The sequence below is a fragment of the Lineus longissimus genome, chromosome 13 (assembly GCF_910592395.1).
Source record: "Lineus longissimus chromosome 13, tnLinLong1.2, whole genome shotgun sequence".
In the NCBI taxonomy this organism is placed as follows: Eukaryota; Metazoa; Nemertea; class Pilidiophora; order Heteronemertea; family Lineidae; genus Lineus; species Lineus longissimus.
Genome location: NC_088320.1, coordinates 73,231 through 90,519, shown reverse-complemented (window position 1 = coordinate 90,519; position 17,289 = coordinate 73,231). Strand labels below are relative to the sequence as shown.

The following is a 17,289-nucleotide window of genomic DNA, read 5'->3' as shown; positions in this document are numbered from 1 at the left end:
GCTGTGAAAGTATGGTACTGCAGGTGTAGGCCTGCCTAATGTACACGGCAGTGTACCCCAAAGGCGAGCCCTTCTTCATAGTCACATGCAGGTTTCTCAGCTTTTGATAAGATCGTGTCCAGTTGGTTTGAGGACAGCATTAGGCAGGGCTGGTACGGGGCTGGTCATCCAGGGGAACAAGGTAGGTGATAAAGCTTGGAACCAGTGATAAACCTTGGAATCAGTCCTAAAAATGCATAAAAACATGAAATAATGCCATTTGAACCTGAGGTGGTTACGAATCAATATTTGGAGCTTATTTTTACATGATGAGATCGGAATTTGACGGTAGTTTAGAAATCAGTCGCATATCCGATTCAATCTATATTTTAGAACAACCCAGTCATACCTCGCCTCCAGTGTACATTACTGATCTCCCAAATATAGGCATGCACGTCACGATACGCCCACCACACACCCATAATATGGACCAATCAGCGCTCTGCTTACTACGCCACCACACGGGGTCTATTTGAACTACGGAGCGGCGTGATCATACAGGGTGATACAGAGAAGATTGACTACATCATGCAGTACCGGCTGGCACTTATCCGTAGAAACGTAGATGAAGGTTTATTACCGAAGGTTTTAGCCGGGTGTGGAGATGAAAAATGTGAATAAATTCCTTCGCTATGAGCGATTTCGTACTTATTCATGTACACATCGCGGGATGTAGAGATATTTTCGTGATGTAACCAGTTCTAAGCGGACACATTTTTCAGTGATTCCCGTGTGCATGTTTGTCATATCTACTGAGCTTTATCAGAGCATCATATATACAAATGATTCTTCCAATAAAAACGTTTTATCTTAGTACATGGAATACAAAACAATCACAAAAGCTTACTTTTGCTTTCATCGAAGAGCAATAATTAGATATTTGCAAATGGCGGCCCGTCATGAATATAAGTTTATTCTTTTACGACAACAACACATTTCCAATGCGTTCAATGATGACGTCATCCTTCACAAAAAAGGTTGATTCTGGAACTACTGGCAAATTGCTATCAATAAAGTCAGCTGGGACGAGATAGGCAGTTGGGAGGGTATAAACTCGTGGAAGGAACGTGCCCAATTTCACGCGGTACTTGCACAGAGATTCCACGGTTTAGTACCGACTATTCCAAGGTTTATCACTGGTTACATGGTTTCACTGATTCCAAGCTTTATCAATAATCAACTACCGCGCCCGCGGGGAATAAGAAACACAAAACAAAAGAATTAAGAATAAAGTTCAAATTATCTATTCAACAATTAGCAAATAAATTAATGCCCGGTACTCATGATACATGTACAGTGACTAAACAGTGTACAGCAACACTCCTATACAACTATACATAACATAGTGTAGAACACTAGACTGCCTCCTCTATACAACCATACATAGTGTAGAACACTAGACTGCCTCCTCTATACAACCATACACGTGTAGGACACTACTGCCTCCTCTATACAACCATGCACAGTGTAGGACACTATACTGCCTCCTGTATACAACCATATACGTGTAGGACACTATACTGCCTCCTCTATACAACCATACACGTGTAGGACACTACTGCCTCCTCTATACAACCATATACGTGTAGGACACTACTGCCTCCTCTATACAACCATATACGTGTAGGACACTATACTGCCTCCTCTATACAACCATACACGTGTAGGACACTACTGCCTCCTCTATACAACCATACACAGTGTAGGACACTACTGCCTCCTCTATACAACCATATACGTGTAGGACACTATACTGCCTCCTCTATACAACCATATACGTGTAGGACACTACTGCCTCCTCTATACAACCATACACGTGTAGGACTGCCTCCTCTATACAACCATATACGTGTAGGACACTATACTGCCTCCTCTATACAACCATACACGTGTAGGACACTACTGCCTCCTCTATACAACCATACACAGTGTAGGACACTACTGCCTCCTCTATACAACCATATACGTGTAGGACACTATACTGCCTCCTCTATACAACCATACACAGTGTGCGTACATGTATTACCATGGGTGTTTCTACATGCTGTCATCCTTCTCAATAGAATGCATGTCTCTTCCATATCAAACAATCATTTGACAACTATACATAAGAAAGGCATTTCACTGCAGCACATAATACATGATATGCATGGCACAGAAAAGTCAGCAAAGACTGATAGTGATAAGCTATTTGGCGTGCATTTGCAGATCACATCTCAAGGGATGGAACCATTGTGACCAATGCCTTTACTTTAATCAACCTTTTAACATAACATAATCTCAAAACGATATTAGGCTCACATGGGGCCAATGGTGCCTGAATATCCAGCTTTACATACTGATATCATCATCATCACTAACAATCCACATGATCAGGTGTACACATACTGATAGACATACTATACATATAAGGGATCAACTCCCTCCACGACCATCAACCGGCCTGAGCCTCAATGCTGTCAACAAGGCAAGAGATACAGAGCTTCACTGGGAAGTTTACTTGTCAACTTTTTATCACAGAAGGAGATATCACATGGGCGACTTGATCTGCAACTTGTATTTCAAATGTTTGGAGGTATATCTGGAAGAATAAGACAGAAATCATGTGACTGACAAGGCAGAGTACATCTAGCTTAGCTCTATCAATCAACCTGAACGGAATGGAAGTCGCTGAACTGCCAATAATACAACACTTCATCAAGCTACAATATGGGCCTGATATTATGCAGGCTGAAGTTGAATGAGAAATGATACGTTCGACTCATGCTGTGTCTGCACTGCTATCTTCTAAGCCACACCATTCTGCAGCTGTTATTCGCACATATTGAACTTCATCATTTAGGTCTCACCTTGAGTTGGCATTGTCAAAATAGAGAGTGTAGACGCCAGCCTTCTGCGCGACCAGTTCCCCCTCAACCATCTGGCGATGTGCGTTACATTTACATGGGTTGAATAGAACTTGTTGCTGATCTGCTGGTGTCGTATCACTCTCCTTGTAGTTGATGCTGAATGTGATACTCTGAAACAACACAAGTCAGTGAGATGCCAGCTCCACTCACACAGGCTGATCAGCAAACGTGACCAGGCCGGATGGTGGGTGACTGAGATGGTGATATTGGGTAGCATACCTTGGGATCGGTTGAGAACTCCCAGCAGAGGATGATACCAGGACTGTCTATGAGGACGGGCACAGCAAACATGTGACCAGGCCGGATGGTGGTTTCTTCGTGGCTCTGGTGTTGAGTCTTTGAGATGGCATCAACAGATAGTGTCACACTGGTGGTCAGGCTAGAGAGAGAGATGATACGACTCAAGCGACCATTGCATGGTATCAAGCATGTACACTGAAATAAGGTCATGACTTAATTAGAGTCTACAGAAGCTAGTGTAGACAATCGAGACTTTGTTGGGAGACTGTGGAGACGCATTAATGTAAGAGAGGGGGACTATGAAATTATGATCAGCGAGGTATTCTGAATGCGAGTGAGACAGAGACCTGGCCACCTCTTCAACAATGCTTACCTGTTTTCCTGATCAGCGAGGTATTCTGAATGTGAGTGAGACAGAGACCTGGCCACCTCTTCATCACTTATCAAATGGAAGACATCATCTTTATCACCATCTATCTCTTTGCCATCAACTTCCACCTTGATAGCTGATGAAGTCAGGTCATCTGTCGTGTCTTGGAAGTCCCTGCAACATGGGGTCCTAATCAGTCGTGGCTTCATTTAAGGACATCGGACCAATGCCAGGCATATTAAAGTGACGATGGCCAACATTACAATCTCAATGAGAAGTTCTGGGAATGGAAACTAGGTGCCAACTAACAAGATACGACAGGTCTTTCACACGAGAACTGTCATTAGCCTAACCATCTCTCTTGTTAGCCATGGTAGTGCTCACTTGTCAAACACATACTCTTGTTGGACTCCTCACATGGTAGAGCATCAACACATACTCTCATTGGACTCCTCGCATGGTAGAGCATCAACACATACTCTTGTTGGACTCCTCGCATGGTAGAGCATCAACACATACTCTTGTTGGACTCCTCGCATGGTAGAGCATCAACACATACTCTTGTTGGACTCCTCGCATGGTAGAGCATCAACACATACTCTCATTGGACTCCTCGCATGGTAGAGCATCAACACATACTCTTGTTGGACTCCTCGCATGGTAGAGCATCAACACATACTCTCATTGGACTCCTCGCATGGTAGAGCATCAACACATACTCTCATTGGACTCCTCGCATGGTAGAGCATCAACACATACTCTCATTGGACTCCTCGCATGGTAGAGCATCAACACATACTCTCATTGGACTCCTCGCATGGTAGAGCATCAACACATACTCTCATTGGACTCCTCGCATGGTAGAGCATCAACACATACTCTCGTTGGACTCCTCGCATGGTAGAGCATCAACACATACTCTCATTGGACTCCTCGCATGGTAGAGCATCAACACATACTCTCATTGGACTCCTCGCATGGTAGAGCATCAACACATACTCTCATTTGACTCCTCGCATGGTAGAGCATCAACACATACTCTCATTGGACTCCTCGCATGGTAGAGCATCAACACATACTCTCATTGGACTCCTCGCATGGTAGAGCATCAACACATACTCTCATTGGACTCCTCGCATGGTAGAGCATCAACACATACTCTCATTGGACTCCTCGCATGGTAGAGCATCAACACATACTCTCATTGGACTCCTCGCATGGTAGAGCATCAACACATACTCTTGTTGGACTCCTCACATGGTAGAGCATCAACACATACTCTCATTGGACTCCTCGCATGGTAGAGCATCAACTCTTTGCATATGATTGAGAGGCTCATGTATGTGATCTGCCAGCCTTAACAAATAAGCTGCAAAAGAAAGCGAGAAAACCATGCATATCTTACTTTGGTGTTGATTCTTCAGCTTGCTGTAGCTTACTGTCATCAGTCTTGTTCTGTACACCTCGTGTGATGATAATGTCAACATCTGGTGATGGTATGAATGAGACATTCTCGGGGTGAAGGTCGTTCATCTGTGGTGGGGTATCTATGGAGTCTATGGTTGAACTAGAGGTGGCAGGCCCTGCTTGGACATTCACTGATAGCACTGGAATGATATATAAGAGAAGTTATAACTAACTAGAGGTGGCAGGCCCTGCTTGGACATTCACTGATAGCACTGGAATGATATATAAGAGAAGTTATAACTAACTAGAGGTGGCAGGCCCTGCTAGGACATTCACTGATAGCACTGGAATGATATATAAGAGAAGTTATAACTAACTAGAGGTGGCAGGCCCTGCTTGGACATTCACTGATAGCACTGGAATGATATATAAGAGAAGTTATAACTAACTAGAGGTGGCAGGCCCTGCTTGGACATTCACTGATAGCACTGGAATGATATATAAGAGAAGTTATAACTAACTAGAGGTGGCAGGCCCTGCTTGGACATTCACTGATAGCACTGGAATGATATATAAGAGAAGTTATAACTAACTAGAGGTGGCAGGCCCTGCTTGGACATTCACTGATAGCACTGGAATGATATATAAGAGAAGTTATATCTGGATATAAAAACTCTCATGTCCTGTAGGTTGGGTTAGATTTCGTATCAAAGTAATCCATTGTTTTTACTCAGGAATCGAGTCAATCCTGTGACTGGTGTTTATAGGCCTCGCAATGTACCATAGGATGAGGCCCTGCACATGACCCATGTTACTTCCACTGGTCTCCTTTTAATATCAAAACAATATACAGGTCGCCTAACTTGACACACCTTTATTAGAAGTGTCGGAAGGATCAGGGGTCGAGTTGAAGCTTCTCCATGAATCACTCCGAAGATGAGGAACTTGGACGCTGACATCATCCTCAATATCACTACCGTTACCACCGTGACGATTCTCACCACCAGACTCACGCTCAATGAAACAGGCATTGCACACACGAGACTTCCCTCTGGAAAATCAGGTTTGAAGATTGAAAATAGCAAATGTTGGTTGATGGGTTAGATGTAGATGCAGCTGCAGGCAAGTTGTGTTCATGGTGAAGCTCTGAGAGTATTAACATGATGTGACTGTCACATCCAAGTTCAATGGTGGTTAGGTGTGTACATACTTTATGGGCAGCCTCTATCTGTACCACCTCCTGGCTTCCCTGAGCTAACTATAAGGCATGGAATGGTTGGTTTCATTACTCACTTGGTGTGTGTCGTTAGTACCCAGTTGTTGCTACAGTTATGGCAGTAGATCCGACCACAAAGGCGACAGTGATGCTGGAAAACAAGACAACTAATGCTGACATTGTGAAGATCCACCAGGATCAACATGCTCTAGTTGATGATGATGATAGTGATTAGACTTTAGCTAGGTACATTGCAAATAAGTTAAAAACTTTGGAAACATAGACTTCTCCATACATGGCTTTCCCTACTTGCTGTTACTTGCGCATGTCGCTTTCTGTGCTGTCATTCAGTTCAGTTACACGTGGAATCATTGCCGGCCCCCCACACAAGTCAACATGCCTACCTTCCTCAGCATGAATGAGAACTCCGACCGACAGCCAAGACAATGAGTCACATTTGTGTCATCCATCCACGTCTCAGCAGCTTTGATTCGCTGTTTGAACTCGAGCTTGTCTGACCTCTGCCACAGGGTGTCCTTCTCTCTGAAATAACGAATCAGGACTATCACTGATGGCAAGTTTGAGGGGAACAAACAGTGACATACAAGGTCCTGTACTTGGTCCACTTACTTGATGAGTTTGATGAGCTTTTTCTTGAGTTCAACAGATGTGCCGACTTCCTGCATCAACTCGTGTTCCTTCTTGTTCAATATCTCCTCCATTTTCTTCTTGTATTCTTGGATCTCATTCTGAATGAAAGAGGGAAATGTTCACTTGTAATCCACGTCATGATCCTTCCTTCATGGTGCATTGCTCTCTACTCAACTCTATTATATAGTTCAAACTTGAAAGTTTGCATCACACAACTAATAAGGTCTTCTTCTTCAGTATTACTAATCTTAACATTCATATGACATTCATATCAATTAGGCTTCATCTTTCTGCATAGCATGTAGAAATATGTAAACCAAGGATACTGACACACCATGCCACATTAGTACTGAGTTAGTAGCAAGCAATTAGGCCTACATCAACCCCAGACGCCAGATCCACTGACTTGAACCCTTGTAGTGCATACCTTGAGTTTCAACACTGTTTCTCTCTCCTGATCGAGTAACAGGCTCGTCTGAAAGCAAGATTCATAATCCGCCAATAAATAAGGAAAGAAAGTGAACGAAACCGACTGAAAAACACTTAGTTCTAAAGGCAGATTTCTGAAGACATTTCAAGAGATGTTTCAAGTTTTCATAAACCTTGGCACCAGACTGAGAGCACTTGGCTCAATCCTGTCGTTGACTTCTTCATGGAGTAGCTTCTCGTTCACTCAAACATCTTGTAGTTCTCTGCCTATGGTTAGTATTGGTTGCAAGAATCACCATGTCCTACTCACCCTCTTGACTTCATCCCCTAACAACCTGCTCTCGTCTTCTCGATTCAGCAGGCTATCCTTAAGCATCTCCAACTGGAAAGATCGGAGACATTTCAAGTGTGACAACCTAAAGGTCTGTGACAGCCACAGTGTGTCTATCTCATAATGCTACCACACATTGTTTGGAGTTGAGACTCTCACTCCAACTTTGACCCTGTGCAAAGTAAGAGTGTAGCTTTTGTCAGACCACTACTGTGCAAAGTAAGAGTGTAGCTTTTGTCAGACCACTACTGTGCAAAGTAAGAGTGTAGCTTTTGTCAGACCACTGCTGTGCAAAGTAAGAGTGTAGCTTTTGTCAGACCACTGCTGTGCAAAGTAAGAGTGTAGCTTTTGTCAGACCACTACTGTGCAAAGTAAGAGTCTAGCTTTTGTCAGACCACTACTGTGCAAAGTAAGAGTCTAGCTTTTGTCAGACCACTACTGTGCACAGTAAGATTCTCACCTCATTCCATTGTTTTTCCCTCTCTATCTCCCTCTCATCTCTTATCTCTTGGAGCTCCAACTCAAGAGTCTGTATGAGTGATTCCTGGTCTGTCATCCTGTCCAGCATCTTGGCCACATCCATCCCCTGATTCACATAGCACTGCAACAGAGACACCTCTTATATACATCAACTAAAGACTTATCAAAAAGTCAGAGACACGTTCTACTATGAAATTATTGGATCCAGTAATGTCGTAGAAAGTCCAAATCTTAAAGGTCACAGCTGAAGCTTTATCCTAGACATGGCGTGTGCACATGATAAAGTGGGCCGTCACACTATCGGTATGACATGTCATGCACTATCTCCCCCTCTACAACTCAGCAATGCTCATACCTTCAATCACAGGGCTCAATACAGGGCTCAAAGCCAACACCAAGCATGAATGATCGTTTTGAAGACTTGTGACATTACTTCAAAATGAATACTTTTTGAAACTTGCACCACTAACATGACTAACCTTCAATGATATCTCCATGTCATAGTTCTGCTGCTTCAACATCAGAATCTCATCTTCCAGTGACTCTATGAATGCTGCCTCATTGACCTTCACCTCTTGTGCTTCATCAACATTGACCTCTTCACCCCCGATCTCGACCTCATCTGACCTGGCAGCAAGAGATTTCTGCAAGTCTTTAGTTGGTAAATCACCTGTTTTATTTTCTTCTTTGTGACAAACTCCATCAAGCCTATCAGGAGGTGTTTCACTGGTTACCGGGACAACCATCTCATTCTCCGTAATGGAGACAACCACATTGCCTCTGGCTAACTTCTCCTCCAAATCTCTCATTTGTGACTGCAACTCCTCCTTGCCTGAAATTTCAATGTCTAATTTCCCCGACACATCCTCATATTCCTTTGTTACTTCTAACATTTTCATGACCAACTCATCACATTTCTCCTGTAGTTTCTCTGCCTCTGTTTTAGCACAATGGCGCAGGTCGCCAAGCTGCTCACGGAGTTGTCTACAGCTTGTTTCAGCTGATTGAACAGCATTACACTCCTCAGCAAGTTGATCTTCTAAAGCCCCACATGTTGTTTGCTTGTCCAACAGGCTCTTGGTTAGTGTCACATTCTCCTCTTTCACAACTGATATCATTTGAGACAGTTCTAAGACTTCATTGTCTTTCACTGAAATCACACTCTTCAAATTCTCATTCTCTTTACACATACTTTCAATCACTGAATTCAGTTTTGTGAATTCTGATCTGACATCGTCACGCTCATGTTCGAGGGATATCACAGTTTGCTTATAGTTGACAGTTTCTTCTTTCAAACTCTCCAACAAGTGATTGAGTTCATCAACACAACTCGAAAGATCACTGTTTTTATCTAAGGCACACTGAAGTTCCGTTTGTAAGTGAGAAACCAAGTGTTTAATCTGCTTGTCACTTCTAGCACCAGACGTTTGAGTATTCTCTATTGTGACATTCCCTACTGAAATCTCATTTTCACACACTAGAGCTAATGTCACTTCTTCATTGTCATTGTCGGCTGAAGCTGCTTTATCACCTGACTTCACAGTGCCACCTGACTTTATATCCAGTTGTTTCTGTAACTCCTCACATCTCTGACTCTCCGTGCGACTTTTACTCTCTGCAATTACTAATTTTTCCTCAAACGCAGCGATAAGAGACTTTTCTAACATATCCTGCTCATCTTCCAACCTCTTACGCTCATCAGTCACCATCTCAATCTGTGATTGCAGGCGCGTATTCTCCTGCATCAGTCGGCTCTTATCAGACAGCAACCTCTCATTATCATGTTGAAGACTCTCAAAACTACCCGACATCACTGTGATCCGCTCCTCAAATGACCGAATCTGTTTTTCAAACCGTGTACTGCTATCGTTTGCAGTTGCCACTAAATCCTGTAGTAGTTTCATCTCATTTGCCAAACGTTTATTCATGACGTCAAGTTGTGATATGCGTTGATCACGACCTGATATTTCACCATCCATTTCCTGAATCATGACACGTAGCTTTTCAATCTGACCGACTTGTTCTGTGATATCAACACGCAGTTCCTCTATGTCAGCTTCCTTGCTCTCATTCTCCCTCTGTACTTGTTCTACTTGTAACATGGCCTCCGCCGCACATCCCTCTAGCCGCCTCATCTCACTCTTCATCTCATGCACAGTCTTCACACTCTCCTTCATCTTCACCTCCAACTTCTCAATCTCCACCACTTGCTCTTCAACAATCTCCGTCCTCATCTCCAGCTTTCGTGACGTCTCCGCCTCTACGTTCTCTAACTGACAAACAATCGTTTTTAATTCAGCATTTTCTAACTGACAATGCTGGAGGTCATTAGCATATTCCTCTAGCTGCTGTTTTAGGACCCGCACTTGTGATCGGAGTTCCACGTTCCCTGCCTCAGTGTGGCGGCATTTGGCATCGTTGAGCTCCTTCTCTTGTAGAATGTATTCAACCTTTGCTACCAGATGTTTACTCACATTTGGAACATCCTGGATAAAAGAAGAGACACTTTTTTATCTGTCTCAATTTGGAAATGCTAATCCCTCTACAGCATTAAGGTCCTACTGGCAACAGCCAACATCCTGTGCCATCCATACCAGGCTCTGTTACCAGCCAAGAGGTACCAAGAGTTGTAGTTAGAGGGATGGCTCAGATCAAGTATAGACCAGAGCAACAAATGAAGGTATATTGAAGATTATAATGGATATACATGTGTACGTGGAGGACGTAAACCCTTACCACTACCTAGCAGGCAGACCAATAACGAATTTAAAACGAGCGGACTGCATGTTATTTCAGTCTTTTTTTTTTTTTTGTGACTGATAATAACCTGGCTAACCTCAACCACGATGACAGCACAGCTGCAGGTCAACAACTGTGGACTCTAATCTAGCTAGGATAGCCAGCTACAGGCTTTGACAGTTACAAGATCTTAGTCTGCACAAACGAAGGCCTTCATTCTTCTGGATTTGGAGAAAAAAATATGACATAAAAAATATTGACTGACCTTGACCTCACTGATTTCCAATTGGTGATGATCTAGCAGCATGACCAGACTCGTCAGGCCCTCAACCTCGTCCGCTAAGGTATGTGCCCTCTCCTCAGCTTGGACCAGTGACGTCTGCAGGTGAACCATATCCTCTTCATGCATCCACCCCTCAGCGTCATCCACCTTAGACTCCATGTGGTGAACATTGGTCTGCCGGCAGCTCACAGTCTCCTCTAAATCACTTGACGACCTGTTACGCTGCTCCAGCTCCGACTCTGAGCTGCTTCGGTTGAGCTCGAGATGTGACCGCTTCTCCTCCCACTCTTGAATACCGCCTCTCTTCAACGCTCCCTCTGCCATCTCAAGTTTCTCTTCCATGTCTCTCTCCTCAAACTCTTTCACTGTCTGCTGCAGATCTCCTTCAATCTTTTCCTTCACTTCCAAACACCCCTCACACTTCTGATGAGCTTCAGAATAACAATTGCGCTCATCCTCCAGCATCTTTACCTGATCACTTTTATCAGTTTCTAAATCTGACAATTTCATCTCCAGATTTTGTTTTTCCACTTGTTCCTTGCTGAAAGTATCTAGCCTTGTCTGTAACACCTCCTTCTCCTCCTCAAGAAGCCGTAGTTTCTCATTATAAGTCCCAAGTTCACGCTCCACTGACCCCTCTCTCTCTTGTAACTCAAATTTCAACTGTTCAATTTCTATTTTGATCTCACTATTTAAACTCTGCGAAGCCTTCAGCGCACGACTCAGCTCTAACTCCTTTTCTTCTTTCAGAGTGTCTAGATTCTCCAAACGCTTTGTCAAATCCTGAATTTCATATTTTAGATCTGATATGGTTTGTTCTTGTTTACCAATAACCGTATCTTTCCGAGTCAAACGGCTTTGAAACTCGGCATTATCATGCCTCGCTTTCTCATTAACTTCACAAGTTTCCTTCTCTCGCATCTCAAGCTCACTCAACTTTGCACACAGCTCCTTTTCTGATTGCAACCAATATCTTTCCTTGTCAGAAAAACCCAACTGATCATTTTCCAAGTCTTGGATGGCATTTTTCATTCTATGTTCAAAGTCACATTTCAAGTCTCTCATCGCCAACAACTCAGACTCATGCTGTTGCCGTCTGCTCTCAGACTCAATCTGGCAAGTTGCCAATTCATCTTTAGTGACCTTGACCTCATCCATAGCAACCGTGACTTTATCCTCAATGATCCTCAACTTGACCTTCACCTCTGCATTCTCCAAAATCAATGCATTATTCTTTCGCTCGGATTCATTCAAACTTTCCAAGAATTCTTGTGCCTTGTTGGCCGAGTCCATTTGACTGCTTACACCACTGTTCTTCTCTTCAATGAGACCTTCAACCTTGGTGATCAGGCCACAGTTTCGATGTTCCAAGTCACTCACTTTCGAGTTGAGATGCGATATTGACGCTTCCTTTTCATTGACAACACTTGCTTTGCTCGCAACTTGATCAACGAGTGCTTTGATCTTCATCTCCTGCTCCGTGTTGAGAGTCTTCATACTTAGCAGGTCTTCCAGCCATTGCTTCTCTTTGTCTTTCCACATAGCATCCTGAAATGGGAAAAAAACAGCGTCTATGATTGGATCCCAGTGCAGAGCCAACATTGAGAAGAAATCCAAACTGCGTCTTTCAATGAAATGTTAAACATATAATAGTAATTGTAATGTATGCATGACGACATCCACCTTCTTACGGATCATCTGATGTATTAGATTGACAGGATTTCCTGCAGATGCACATGCTTCATGGTTGTCTATGGGAACTATCTCATACAATGGCAGTGTGACACAGGGAGACAGGACAATCAATGCTTTATGGTAGTCTATGGGAACTATCTCATACAATGGCAGTGTGACACAGGGAGACAGGACAATCAATGCTTCATGGTAGTCTATGGGAACTATCTCATACAATGGCAGTGTGACACAGGGAGACAGGACAATCAATGCTTCATGGTTGTCTATGGGAACTATCTCATACAATGGCAGTGTGACACAGGGAGACAGGACAATCAATGCTTCATGGTAGTCTATGGGAACTATCTCATACAATGGCAGTGTGACACAGGGAGACAGGACAATCAATGCTTCATGGTTGTCTATGGGAACTATCTCATACAATGGCAGTGTGACACAGGGAGACAGGACAATCAATGCTTCATGGTAGTCTATGGGAACTATCTCATACAATGGCAGTGTGACACAGGGAGACAGGACAATCAATGCTTCATGGTAGTCTATGGGAACTATCTCATACAATGGCAGTGTGACACAGGGAGACAGGAGAATCCAACACAACCAGAGTCAAAGATAAGTCTCCTTCTTAAGCAATGGAGGTGTAACATAGGGACAAACTCACCTTTTCCTGCAGCTGCTCAAGGTCACACTTGAATCTTTCCATCTTCTCGTAGAGATCAGCCTCGGTTTGAAACGATTCAAACGGCTCTTCTCGTAAGCTGCTTGTTTCAGACATGTTCGATGTATCCAGCCTTAGAGTAGGTATATCCTGGAAGAAGATGAGACATGAACAAAAGATAAACTAACAAGCCATGCTTAAGAGATCTGATAAAGGCTCTGCTGCTTACCTGTCCAAGTCCAGTCAAGCTGGTAACACTTGAGCTCCTACTTGGTGAATTCCAAGCAAATGAACTGCCAAACGTTTTCCTACAAGAGAAATGATTCTCATTATAAACATACGAGCATATGATATGATATAGAAATGACACTGTGTTGCTTTAAGAATCGATAGTCAAACCTGTAAATAGTCTTGAGCTTGAGATGATGAGAGCAGTCAGTATTTAGAATAAACCAACAAATGCTGTGACATCATCATTTTGAAATCTGTTATTAATAAGCATTTCCAGACCTTACCTGGCAAATGATGGCCATGAGGCATCGAGATCATAGCCTCTCGGAGCAAGATCGAACTGGACATCATTCAGATCATAGAGAGCGTTGATGATAACTGAGGACGTGTTAGGTTTCAACCAAATCGACTTGGCGTTGTACCAATCACTTGTCAGTCTACCATTCATGACACAAGCCTGCAGGGTATCAGCTAACCTCTGATGCATCAGGGCAAATCTCATCAAGGCACGCCCTCGGCCGACTGATGTTTTCAACTGAAAGAACAAAAATTAAACCTGATCTGTTCTTCTTTGTTTGAACTATTGTCAAGTATGTTGTAAAAATCACTTGCTACATGTGATATTGAAGAGTGTGCTCAGTCGAGCTTCTCTTTACTCTCTTTAGGACCAACATGATGCACACAGATCCAGTCTTACCTCTGTAATGGACTTGACATACTTGATGCCTTCATTGAGACCCTTCACACCTTGCAGACAGTCGCAGAAATAGTTCCAATAGTCCTTCTTGGCTCCGAGAAAGCTGGTCTTGACTGGAAGGAACATTCAATGAGATTTAATGTGGTCAGTAGCATGAGCTTTTTAGAAATCAGTCACTCCTGGGGCGATTCATCGCCATGGGGACTGGTAGAGTCACTGTAAAGATATCTTGTTGCTATGATACAAATAAAATGACAAACAAAATGATGTCCGATACAAAATACTTCTATCACAAGAACACTGGCAGACAGACTCACCTTTTTGCTCCACTTGTAACAGATATTCCAACTTGGCACATAATCTTTGGAGGGTTTGGTTGTCATCGTTAATGGGTATTTGGTTGTCAATGAAATCCTTCTTCAGCTCATGAATGCAATCTGCAATCCATAGAACATTGAAAATGGTTATAAATCAGGCTATACATGTACTCATTCAAATGCGGCAATGTCGTTGTAAGTGAATGAGGTATGTCTGAAGATAAAACACGGCTGATACCACAATCTGAAGCTCCACTTCTTCACAGATGTGCTGACACAACATAACTCAGCAGAGGTGACTCAGTGTTTTTTTCCAAGTTCAATAGGCCTATAAGTCTACAGGCTAAAGGTATAACCTACCAATCACATCTTGGGCAATCTTCTGCATCTTTGGCTGTGGTGAGAGTTGTGGAGTGAGCGGATTGTCCATCACAGGGGCAGCTGCCATCTTGTACACCTGCCTAAGATTTAAACTTAAATTTCATGACCTCAGTCCACAAGGTAGTTCTGGATCATTGAGGATTTATTGTATCTGCTAACACCACAGCAGCCTATGTCACAGCACATTCTGCGGCCGATTAAAATCCACTGGATGTCATTAGTCTCACAGCGCTATTGAACAGACAGTGCATCAAACATGTCAATGTATCAACTGGCAAGATATCAGCCAGCTATCTTAGCTAAGGGATGGGGTGGTCAACTCTCTCTTTAACCGTACGCTGGGCTGATGCTGTAACTGCTGCCCACCAACCAAACACATCAACGACTTTGATAGTGACACCAATTGACCATGACATTCGAAAATCGGTCAGCAGGTAATAACTAATGCGCAAAACATTATAAATGACGAGGTGCGGAATGCGACCCACCTGCCACAGAATATATTGCTGATATGGAACCTGAAAAAGTGAACATTCATGAGACCAAGGCCATTGTAGGTCCCGAGCTCTCCTTATTTTTATGGTTTGATCGTCATGGTCCAGTGAGGTAGAAAATCTTGAGGCCGAAAATATTGATTACTCATCTTGCAATTTCTCATCTCGCGGTTTATAATAAGCCACCATCAAGATATGTATAGATAATAGACATCTTCACACATTCCCATTGTAATATAGGTCTTAATATTGGCTGGCAGTGCACACGTTGGTCTGAACAAGTAGGCCTGAACAAGTGACTAGGTGACGTGACGTAGCCAGAACAACCTTGGTCTGGATGTAGGATTTTGTGGTCTAGCCAAAATGGCGGTGCCTATTGTCAACACCCATTCTTCTTGTGGAGTTTCAGTTTGACTGCTCGAGAAAAATCTGCTGACAAAATGCACTTTCTACTCAAATCTGACCACGCGATGCCCAAAACTTCAATCTTAAATTACGCTTCATTTTATATGTTGATATCAAACCTGTTTCTTTAACTTTTCCAACTATTTCACACGTAACAATTAAGTTTTATATTCAAGAAGTTAGAAAGAAGATACAGATATTTTTTGGTTTTTTGCGACGCCATGTTTAGATCACGTGCCAGCACTATTCTTTCCTCCAAAGTCGATCTATGACTAAAGATCTTTGAAGGCCCGTTCCAATCTCCTTCTTTTACATGCACCCGCTGAAATTCTCAGTCCCCCCCCCCCGAAAAATGTTATTCTTAAGACGCAGGCCGTTTCCATGTTCATGAATGGGTCCAAACTGTTCAAAATACCATTTACTTTGACGCCCTGGTCTTGGCTTCGATGTGCAGAGGGATTTTATGGGCTAAGAATCTGTGCCATTGAAGCGGGTCTCAATCCCCAGTTTGGCCTCAATATGAAACATAACTTCCATCCGCCACGCGAGGTTGGGCGTAGTTCTGCGAGTGACAATATGCTCGTCCAAATTCTAGTCCATGTAGCGAAAAAATAGTCCAGATGACCCAATGTTTTCACATCAAATAAAGAAACTAGATGCATTTGGTTATCTGCCGGTGGAAATGGCACTTCAGTGCAACCTGAATGTGCTCATGACGTGACGAGAGCAAATCTCACGGGTGGGGCGGAAATTCGCCATATTGCTGACATCATGGGCGCCAACACCTATTTATTTTGACCCTGCCGGAGCCTTTCAAAACGATTGGTTGACTCTGACCCTGCTGGCCTCGATTTTTAAAAAAAAACTTTAAAAAAGGCCATTCAAACGTTAAAGCAACTGCAATGATAATCTTTTATATCACTGAGGTTTATAAATGCAATATGTTGAGAAAAATCTTAACAACTATCGCAATATACGATTACTTGGAACTATTTCGGCGAATCACTTTGCCACCTGCGCGACCTTGTCACTATTGTGGCGCGCTCGTTTGCATACCGCATATGAGAGGCGAATAAAATCTCCATTTCAATATGAAAGCTTTGACGTTTCAGCGCTGATGGTGTTTGACTGTGGATCGGCAGGTCACGGGTTCGACCCCCGGTGAATCTGCCGAATTTTTTTTCTTTTTTCTTTTTCCTTGTCTTGTTGTCTAATCATGCATGTACAGATGTAAACATTTTCATTATAATCATTATCATACCCCGCACCCAAACTTTTCAAACTGCAGCACATACTGATTCCGGGCGTTCGCGAGTA

The 17,289-nt window shown here is 43.1% G+C and overlaps 1 protein-coding gene across 7 annotated transcripts; it reads right to left on the bottom strand.

The window, feature by feature from the left end:
* Nucleotides 1–1,202: 1,202 nt before the first annotated feature.
* LOC135497613 (FYVE and coiled-coil domain-containing protein 1-like) lies at nucleotides 1,203–16,188 on the bottom strand. 7 transcript variants are annotated; one of them, XR_010448946.1, is made up of 22 exons: nucleotides 15,562–16,188; nucleotides 15,053–15,153; nucleotides 14,693–14,812; nucleotides 14,376–14,488; nucleotides 13,963–14,213; nucleotides 13,677–13,755; nucleotides 13,451–13,597; nucleotides 11,077–12,642; nucleotides 8,552–10,558; nucleotides 8,053–8,193; nucleotides 7,572–7,643; nucleotides 7,260–7,307; nucleotides 6,812–6,930; nucleotides 6,586–6,724; nucleotides 6,259–6,332; nucleotides 5,838–6,016; nucleotides 4,964–5,165; nucleotides 3,562–3,732; nucleotides 3,168–3,327; nucleotides 2,889–3,058; nucleotides 1,797–2,620; nucleotides 1,203–1,756 (listed from the first exon to the last, which is right to left on the bottom strand). XR_010448946.1 is itself a non-coding variant. In XM_064787412.1 (22 exons), the coding sequence occupies exons 3-22, from the start codon at nucleotides 15,138–15,140 to the stop codon at nucleotides 2,569–2,571; spliced, it is 5,898 nt and encodes a 1,965-aa protein (XP_064643482.1). In that variant the 5' UTR covers nucleotides 15,141–15,153; nucleotides 15,562–15,591; nucleotides 16,092–16,188; the 3' UTR covers nucleotides 1,203–2,568. The 7 variants fall into 7 exon arrangements, 5 of the variants coding, with proteins under 5 accessions (XP_064643482.1, XP_064643485.1, XP_064643481.1 ...); XR_010448947.1 differs by having other exon boundaries at nucleotides 1,203–1,907; nucleotides 1,946–2,620; XM_064787412.1 differs by having other exon boundaries at nucleotides 1,203–2,620; nucleotides 15,562–15,591; nucleotides 16,092–16,188.
* Between the last annotated feature and the right edge of the window lie 1,101 nt (nucleotides 16,189–17,289).